General features: G+C 64.2%; 1 protein-coding gene across 1 annotated transcript; it reads right to left on the bottom strand.

Moving 5' to 3' along the window:
• Positions 1 to 481: 481 nt before the first annotated feature.
• ECEL1 (endothelin converting enzyme like 1) lies at positions 482 to 7446 on the bottom strand. Its single transcript, XM_050751100.1, has 17 exons — positions 6560 to 7446; positions 5858 to 5926; positions 5642 to 5752; positions 5462 to 5554; positions 5132 to 5256; positions 4661 to 4883; positions 4070 to 4168; positions 3764 to 3838; positions 3510 to 3613; positions 3209 to 3267; positions 3077 to 3128; positions 2434 to 2501; positions 2157 to 2281; positions 1743 to 1808; positions 1370 to 1465; positions 1052 to 1128; positions 482 to 908 (listed from the first exon to the last, which is right to left on the bottom strand). Exons 1-17 carry the CDS (start codon positions 7343 to 7345, stop codon positions 809 to 811), a joined length of 2328 nt encoding a protein of 775 aa, XP_050607057.1. The 5' UTR covers positions 7346 to 7446; the 3' UTR covers positions 482 to 808.
• Between the last annotated feature and the right edge of the window lie 2203 nt (positions 7447 to 9649).

Here is a 9649-nt window from a genome sequence, read left to right as displayed (position 1 = left end):
CTCTGCTTTCTGCGCCCCAGGAGCCTGCCTCCACACTGGAGGAGAGGCTGAGATGTCCTGTGGGCCGGCCCCACCTCCATGTAAGTGTGGGTCACTATCCCCTTTCTAGAGAGGCTGAGGCCAAGGGCCAGGCTGAGACAAGGCAGAAGCTTCTCCTACTTCAGACTTGCAGGGGACATAAGTCCCAGCATCACCCTGGAATGTGGGTCACCAGGCCATGAGACTGAATTAGGGGTGCCCCAGAACTGGGCAGGAAGTCCCAGGCAAGGCTTTGGGGGAGGGCGGCTGGGCCAGGGAAGTATTGCCGGTTGGTGGAAAAGATAGAAGAGTCCAGGAGGGCTAGACACAGGCGGCTGAGCCAGGGCAACCAGTAGACAAGAAGGTCCTCTCCAGGGTCCCGGTTGTGCTAAGTGCCCTAGCCTCCCTGCAGACGGCTATCTCCAGCTCCGCCTGCGCTGGGGACCCGTGAAGAGGCCAAGGCAACCATACAGTGATTTATTGACCAGACTTTGCAGCAAGAACACAGCGAAGGTGGGTCTGTACAATCCAGCCTGGCAGAGGGGTCTGGCCCTCTTAGAGCAGAGTCTGGGGACCCCAGCATATTTCCCCCACAGCCCCCGGAAGTCCAGCCTCATCCCTGCTCCAGGCCCCTCCTGAAGTGAGGGGCAGCAGGGAGTCCGGGTCCTGGAGGGGCTGGAAGGCAGGTGGTGCCCAGAGCGGGGCTGGCACCGGGTGCATGCCTGCCCTGGTAGCCGGCAGGAGGTGATTCGCGTGGGGGCAGTGGGGGCGTGCAGGCGGGCAGCCAGGCTCACCACACGGAACACTTGTGGGCAGGGTTCATGGGCGTGTCCTTGGGACAGTGGAAAGCCCGGCCAAACTCCTCAAACTGGGACACGCTGCCCAGAACCCTGGGGTGGGGAGAGACCCACACAGTGAGGGGCCCTGCAACCACCCCAACCCCAGCAAACGAGTGAGTTTTATTCCTTCCCGTGCTCCCAATCCCACCCCAAACACAAGGAGCTGACGAGGCCAGGCGGGCAGCTGGGCATACCTGTAGTGCTCAGGGGCATGCTTGTCGGTCAGCACCTGAAGGTAGATGGACTGAGACCGCCGCTTGATGCACCAGTTCTGGGTCCAGGAGCCGGGTGGAGGGGAGGAGGGGGAGATGAAGCCAGGCATCCAACCCCTAGCCCCCCACCCAGGACGCAAGGCCATAGGCCCCCTCAGCACCACAGGCCATCACCTCTGAGGGGACAGGTGATGAGAGACAGGCTGGCCATGCGAGGCCTGGGCAAGGCAGAGCTGGGACTGACCCCGGATGCTGTGTCCCCACCCCAAGGCTCCCAGTCCAATCCCCCACCCCGTCCACCTGGGCAAAAGCAATGAAGAAGAGCTGGTCGTGTGTGTACTTGAGCCGGGGCAGTGGGTGCTCTGGGCCGTGCTCCCGCACCCACTTCTGATAGGCCTGGGGACAGAGAGAGCATGGACCTGCTATGTCCACCCACCCTGGGCACTGCTTCCTCTCTGTCCTCCATCCAGGTAGCCCTCCCTGCTCTCCCTGTGAAGGCAGGCCTGTGAATCCTTCCTCTTCCAGTGGACCATGTCCCCAGCACATGCCCTGCCCCACCCCAGGCCAGAGCTCAGCAGGGTGGGCAGGGAGAGGCAGCTCTGTCCCTCATCTGGAGTCCTCATCAGCCCCCGCCCCTCCCGCAGCTGGGGTGGAGCGCAGGCAGGCGGCTCACGTGGTAGGCCAGCTTGAGGCCACCCATATCTGCGATGTTCTCCCCAAGCGTGTGTTTCCCGTTCACCTGCCGGGAAGGGAAGAGGACAGGGGGCTGCTTGGGGCCCGGCTGGCCTCCCTCGGGCATTGATACCTTGGGTCCCAGCCCCTAATTCCCACCACCCCTCTCCTTCCCTTGCCCAGAGAGTTTGAGGGGGGGCTCCAACTCTACTCCTTCCCCCTAAACCCCTTGTCCTCCGTAAGTCTACAGACACTCATTATGTGTCCACATGAGTGTGCGGGAACCAAGTGTGTGTGCAGGGACCTGGGCACAGGTTTTGTTTAGACATGTGCATGTGCACAAGGGTATGCGTGATGCTCCCAGCCCGTGCCCCACCAGGCCCGAGGGGCACAAGGGGCAGGTGGGGGGTCTCACCCGCTGGTTGTAGACAGTGAAATTGTCATAGAGACGGACGATGCACTCGGCCTTTCGCAGGAAGTGGGTGTAGGAGGCCTCAGTCCACCAGTGCAGCAGGTTCCCTGAGCGGTCATACTGGCCCCCTGTGGGCAGTACAGCAGGATGAGACCCACCCTCACCCTGAGCGCCCTCCCCTTCCCACCCACCAGCCCCAGTTAGCCCATCCCCTACCCTGCCTCTCCACTGCCTGTCCTGCCCCCTCCCAGCCATCCCCTCGGGCCCCAGCAGGCCTCACCCCAGTCGTCGTAGCCGTGGGTCAGCTCATGTCCAATGATGGTACCGATGCCCCCGTAGTTGAGAGACCTGGGCCCACAGCAGCAGCATCAGGCCCTAGCCAGCCTAGTCAGCACCCTCTGAGAGCCCCATGCTGCTGCCCAGGCCCCGGATGTCCCCTGGGCAGGCCAGGAGGTGGCCCAGGGAGGCCACAGAGGCATCCGTGTGGTCTAGGGGCACTTGTGCCTCAGCTTCCTCATGGGCTGTGTGAATGCCAGTGGAACCTATCCAGCCGCTTTTAGGAAATCCCATCTAACAGAGCTGGCTGGGCGGTGAAACAGGGCTGGAGGAGACAGGAGGGAAACGGAGGCACCCACGAGGGGGTCTGGCCTCCTACCTCATCGTTAGTGTTGCGCCACCTTTGAAACATCGAAATGAGCCTCAAACAAGTAAGGAAGACCCCAGGAAGTTACAAATAACAAACCTACACATTTTTCTAAATAACCAAGGATGCAGTGGGGAGCCAGGGTCCACAGCTGTCCTGACTCCTGAACCCAGCTGGGTCTGGGGCGATTGGAGCCACAGTACACCGACACACACCTGGTAGACAAGGTCTGCATGCCAGCCCTGCCCTCAGCCACAAACGGGGCAAGCTATGTACTCACTGTGGGAAGTCAGGGTCATACAGGGTGGGCTGCAGGATGCCCGCGGGGAACACTACAAGAAGGGGGTGCTCAGTGGGAGACACACCCACTTTTAGACCCTGCCCCGCCCAGTGTAGGGACACATCCCCTTACCCATTTGGTTCTTGTTGGGTAGATAGTAGGCATTGAGCGCCTGTGGCGGGAGTAGCCACCTGTGGAGGGAGGCTGGGGTGAATGGGGGGCACACACTCCCTCCCCCACTACCCTCACATCACAGCTTCCTCATCAGCCATCTCCTGACAGTCTGGGGGTCACCCTGCCGGCCTCCACCCCATGCTCTGTGCTAGCCTGTGTGCCCCCCCATATCTGCATGGCTGTGAGATGATTTGCCCCACCAGCTCCTGCCCTTTCCCCACAACCTTCTCTGACTCCCAGCTCTGGACCAGGTACCCACGTGGACTTGTCCACCTCCTGCCGAATCTTCTTAACTGAAAGCTGGATGCTGAACCGGATGCTGTTCAAGATGTTCTTGAAGTAGGTCTTCTCGTGGACCTCAAACTGCAGGAGGCATGGGCGGCACTCAGCCACAGACAAGGGCAGGGCTACCTGCAGACTGGGCGACATCCTGGCCATGCAGGCCACCTGCCCTCCTGAGTGCCGTTAGTACAGGGGCTGTGGATGGGCAGGGCAGGCAGGGTCAGGGCCCACCTCATATTCCTTGTCCACAGCATCAGGTTTCAGCAGGAAGTCTGGGTAGCCGACCATCACCATCATGTACTGGAGCTGCAGGCCGAGGGCAGGTGAGGGTGGCACGGGGCTTCAGGAGACAGCCTCCACCCCATCCTACTCACCAAGGAAGGGAACACTAGGCCAGCCTGGGAGTGGGCTTCACAGTTGGGGAGGCAGGCCTAGTCAACTCTATGAAGCCCTTTTTGCCCCTTTTGTTCTCTTTCACTGGCACACAGTACGTGCTCAATGTATATAGGACCAACCAATGGCACAGGGTCCCCTCACCTTGGCCCGAGCGGCAGCCCTGGTCTCAGCATCCATCCAGTCCAGCTCGTCCAGCCGCTGGCCCAGGATGTACTTGATGTCTTCTACCAGCTGCTGCACCTGCAGGGTCAGAGGTCAGGGAGCAAGGGTCAACCCAGCAGCCTTTCACTCTGGTCCATCACTCCTGGCAGGAGGGGTACCCCTGTCTTTAAGCACCACTTTCTAAGCCCAAACCTCAGTTCTGAACACCAAGAGGATACTTTGGAGGTGGGGATCCAGGCCCTGCACCCCCGAGGGCTCACAAGACAGAAGAGGAAACTGCCCCCGCAATGACCATGGACATCCCTAAGGCCACGCCTCCCGCGCGTGCCTGAGAAGGAGGGCTGGGGCCTGGTAGGGAGGTCCACCTGCAGTTGATAGTCCACATGAGCTTCCTGGAGGAGGCCTGTGGAGGAGTAGCCTGGAGCCTCAGAATCAGCTGAGTACTTAGCAGGGCCTGGTCCCCCTGCCTGCAGGGGGACATGTGGGGCTCCCCATGTTAGGACCATGGCCTCGGGAGGGCTTCACCCTCAGTTCAGCACCATCCTCCCCACCCAAACAAGGGCAGCCCACCTTGGCTTTGCTGGCAGCTGAGAAGTGCTCATGTACAAAGAGGGCACCAAGCGCCATGCCAAAGTGGCGGTTGGCCTGGCCCAGGCAGATCCGGGCCAGCTCCTGTGGCTTGTCGCTGCCCTCCATCTCCCGTGCCAGCTCATGCAGCGCCTCACGGAATGGCGGGGACAGATGCTCACTCAGGACCACCACCACGCGCCACACCAGGTAGTTGTGTAGGACCCTGGGGGCCAGGTGAAGCCAGTGGGTGTCCAGGCGGACATGCATGTGGGCCACCAAGGGCACCACCCCCACCTGTGCCCCCCAACCTGCGGCTGGACCCAGGACCCAGACAACCCCACAAAGAAGGGACAGGGGGTCATCCCAGATATGCAGAGCAGAAAATGTAAAGCCCACCCAGCAGATAGGTCCAGCATGCAGGGCAAGGATCTAGTGGCCGCTGGGCAGAAAATGCCAGATCTGCAGCCATACCGGCGGGGTGTGGAGCGGATGAGCTGGGACACCTGCTGCATGTAGTCTGTCGCCAGCAGCACCACCTCCTCTTCCTCTGAGAAGTCCTCCTGGAAGATCTGGTCTAGCAGCCACTTCCACCGCAACTGTGAGGCCAAGGACAAGGACAGTGAGGCTGGGGGTGGCAGGGGCCACAGAAGACAGGGAGAGGGGCAGAGAGAGGCAGCAAGGGGACATAAGAGTCCATGGCCAAGGAAGGGTTTGCCCATCTCTGGGGAGAGATGACCCTGTAGTCCCAGCAGCAGCATTGCCCCCAACCCTGCCTGCCCACGAGGACTGGGCCACACTCACATGGGGGGTGATCTTCTGCAGCTGCCCCAGCGTCACCTTGTTGTACATGGAGCTGACATCTCGCCGTAGGTCATCATACTCTGACACAGTGATCTGTTGGGAGAGATCACAGCTGACCCAGCCGTGCTCCATGATGCCTTCTCTCAAGTCCAGGGCAGCCGCCAGCCCGGGTCTGCTCACGTTGGCCAGTCGCTGCTCCACCTGCAGGATCTCCTGGGCCTTCTGTTCCACAGCATCCGCACCCAGGAGGCTGAGCACTCGCTCCATGAACACCCTGTATGCTGCCAGAATCTGCACCAGGGGAGGGGGCTCATCCAGGGAGAGACAGGCCTAGCCTGGATCCACCCCTCCTGGGGCCCCAGGCCTTCCCTGCCTCCCCATCCCATGCCCCAGCACCTTCTCACTCTCCTCATCCTGAGCTAGGTACAGGGTCCTCTCTGGCAGGGTGAGCCCATCCTGGTCAATCTGGGGAGGGAGACAGGGGCCAGAGGTCAGAGGTCCACACCTCAGGTTCCCTAAACAAAGGGAATTCCCACTCCAATGCCCAGAGAGCAACCAGACATCCATGAGTACAGTCCCAGAAGCACGCAGACCCCAGCCCCTCTTTCCACCAGGACGAGATGGCCAAAGCCCCATCCCTGACTGTCCCAGCCTACGGGCGCCCAATCTTACCCCTGTACGTCTGCACTTTCCTTATCTGTCAGGGGCATTCCTAGTTCCCCCACTGACAGTTGGGACCCCTAATTTCGGGGCCAGCTCCAGCCCTTGCGGAGATGTCAACCCAGCCCGCCGGCGCGCCCCTCCCTCCTGGCCCTCACAGCCTGCCAGAGGGCTGGGAAATTGCGGCTCCCGCGGCTCCTCTAAACACCGCAATTACCCCCAGGGAAATTACTTGCGCCCTCCTCCCGCGCTCTGCCGCGGTGCGTTCCCCTCCCCTCCCCTCTCCTGCTCGCCTCTCCCCTCCCCTCTCCTGCTCGCCTCTCCCCTCCTCTCCTCTCACGCACCCGCCTCCCGCGCACAGGGACCCCTGGGCAAAGCCACTGCGCCCCGGATCCGCGGCCGCCGGCAGGGCGCTCGGGTGGTGGGGAGGGCACTCACGCGGATGACGTAGCGCGAGGAGTTCCTGTCGTCCAGGCTGACCGTGAGCGAGAAGAGCGCGGCGGCGCTGTACACGCCCTGCGCCTTGTACAGCAGCCGGTTGAGGTCCCATCGCGCAGCGACCCCCGGACGCTCCTCTGCGCCGCCCAAGTCCCAGCCCCCGCAGTCCTCGATTACCTCCAGCATGGGCCGCGGGCCCAGTCGCTCGATCTCGTGCATGTCTAGGCAGGAGCGGAAGAAGGCGCGCACCTTGCGCTGGGCCGCGCCGCCGGGCCCACCCCCGGGCCGCGCCAGCAGGCGCCGCAGGCGCTCCTCGTTCTGCTCGCCGATGGCCGCGATGGTGCCATAGGTGAGCTTGTCGTCGGGGATGGCATGGCGCCGCAGCCAGCCACCGCAGGCGAACGAGTAGAAGTCTTGGCATGGGTCGATGCTGGCGTCCAGGTTGGCGGCTAGGAAGCGAGCGGCACGCGCGAAGGCCTTGCGCTCAGGGCAGCCCTCGGGACAGGCGCCGCCGCCGGCAGCGACCGGGCCCAGGTACTTGAGAGCCAGCATAGCCGCCAGGATGGCGCAGAGGCCGGCGGCGAACACCAGCCCCGACAGCAGGCACACCTCGCGCCGGTTCCAGCGCGGCAGTCCGGACCGGGCCCCGGTGGCGCTGCGCGCAGCACCCAACGGGAAGCCCGGGGGCAGGGAGGCCCCGCGCGCGCCCCCCGCACCGCAGCGGCTTACGTACTTGACCTCTTGGAACTCATCGTAGTGCGCTGTCAGCGAATACGGGGGCTCCATGGCGCCGAGGCCGCCGCGGTGCAGCCCTGGGCCACCTGGGCTACGGGATGCGCGTGGCCGCCGGCCTCCTCGTGGGCCTCCGCATGGCCCCGGGGCCGCAGCTGCGGGAAGGGCAGAAGCTGGCTCTGGAGGCGCCGCAGCCGGATGGGGCTCAGGGGCACCGCGAGGAGGCACACAGGCCTGGGTGCAGAGGCCCCAGCCTTGGGCCTCATTCACTGCGGAAACCAGGGATTAGGAGGGCTCGGCGGGGCCACCACCCCCGCGTGCACAGTGTAGTCTTCTCCCCTGTCCCCTCCCTGCGCAGGCTTGAGAGCCGCAGGGTTGGGAGGGCTCTTATTGGAAGCAAGAGGCGCCAGGCAAGGGGCCTGGCACGTAGTGGGCCTTCATTGAAAGGTCGTCCCTCTTCCCTTCGCCTTTCTTTCCCACGACCTGCCCCAGCCAAGGCCGGGTGGGGTGGGGGAAGGAGCGGAGGCTGGAGTGAGGAGGTGCAGTCAGGGGCGCGTCTATGCGGCACTTTCAGCTCTCCGCTCTGGACCCAGACGCTCGGCAAAGCGGCCAAAGAACCAAACTTTGTCCTCGTGGAAGTCCGCGGGGTTGACCACGCCAATCCCGCTCGCTGGCTCCTTCTGCTCGGTGGCCCGACGGCCCACTCGCCCCTTCCCTAGAGGCGCGCGCCAGCGCCCCAGGGTGGCGAACACACAACCCACCCCTGGACGGCCCTGATGGAGAAGCCGAGACGGGTGCCCTCCCCCCACTCCCACCATCTCTGTCCCCGCCCCGAGCCACTCCCGGCTTCAACAGGTTCTCCCCAGAACCCAAACTTGGGCGAAGTTTCACCCCCGGCGGGGAGCGAGCTGGCCGGCGAGCCCCGAGCCCTGACGCTGTGCCGCGCAGTCCGCGGAGCCCGAGAGCCGAGCCCGGGAGCCGCAGCCGCAGCCGCAGCCGGAGCCGCAGCCGAGAGGACGCAGACAAAGCCGGGAGGCTCCGCGCAGTGGCGGCGGCGGCGACGGAGGTGGCCGCGATGGTGGCCTCAGCGACAGGGACTCGGGCGCCACTTACCCGGCAGGTGCGCGCCCGAGCCGGCGGTGACAGAGCGGGTCGGGCCCGAGCAGGGGCCTGAGCCGGAGCGGAGTGGAGCTGAGCCGGCGTCCGGTGTCTCCCAGCGCCCGCCGCCTCCTCTGCCGCCGCGCCGAGCCCGCCGCGCCGCCCGCCTGCCGGCCCGAGGGAGGGGGCGCGCGGGCGGCTCCACCCTCCTCCGCCCGCCCCGCGCGCCCCTCCTTCCTCCTGCGTCTCTCGGGCCACCTGGCAGCGGGGCCGCAGCGCGGACGTGGGTCGGCGGCCCGCGGAGACGGGTTCCCGGGGGTCGTGCGCGGGCTGCGGTCTGGGACTCCGGGTCCAGCCGCGTTCCAAGACGAGTGAGGGCAGCGAGTACTGCCGTGAGGGGTTCCCTCCGATCCAGTGTCCCCACTCCCAGCCGCCCACTAGCCCCTGGTGAAGGGAGCTCAGTGGGGACCCCTGCAAGAAGAGGGCTTGCAGCCCCCTTCCCCATCCTCTCCAGCCGTGGCTAGCCCTGGCATCACGGCTCAGGAAGTCCCTGGCCCAGGTAGGAAGAAAAGGAGCTGGAGCTGGAGATGACGGGCCAAGTACTCCTCTGAAGGGCTGGGGGCGGTGTCAGTAGTGCCTGTGTCTGCCGGCACAGTCCCTGGCGCAGAGCGCACCTTCACTACCGGCTTCTTTGTCCTCCTTGGAACCCCTGTCCTGGATCGGCTCTCCACCACGGCTTCTGGTTGGCCTCGCTCACTTCGCCTAGCCCCTGGTGAAGGGAGCTCAGTGGGGACTCCTGCAAGAAGAGGGCTTGCAGCCCCCTTCCCCATCCTCCCCAGCCGTGGCTGGCCCTGGCACCATGGCTCAGGAAGTCCCTGGCCCAGGTAGGAAGAAAAGGCCAAGAGAAGAATGAGCGAAGTCTCCCTGCTGGAGCCAGGGAGGGCTGGAGCCTGCCTCCTCTGGCCAGCAGCCTCCGGCCTCAGACAAGCCCTGAGCCTCAAGACCCTGGTATGTGGACTGATGGGAGGGCAGGCTGCGTGCCGGGACTCTGAATTTACCCACCCCCTGCCTTCTTCCAGGTGAACTGGCTTTTTCTTTTTCTTTTTTTTTTTTTTTTTTTTTTTGAGACGGAGTCTCCCTCTGTCACCCAGGCTGGAGTGCAGTGGCCGGATCTCAGCTCACTGCAAGCTCCGCCTCCCGGGTTCACGCCATTCTCCTGCCTCAGCCTCCCGAGTAGCTGGGACTATAGGTGCCCGCCAC

This window comes from Macaca thibetana, chromosome 12 (genome assembly GCF_024542745.1).
Source record: "Macaca thibetana thibetana isolate TM-01 chromosome 12, ASM2454274v1, whole genome shotgun sequence".
NCBI lineage: Eukaryota > Metazoa > Chordata > Mammalia > Primates > Cercopithecidae > Macaca > Macaca thibetana.
Note: the sequence above shows the minus strand (reverse complement) of the source record. Positions and strands in the feature narration are given on the sequence as shown.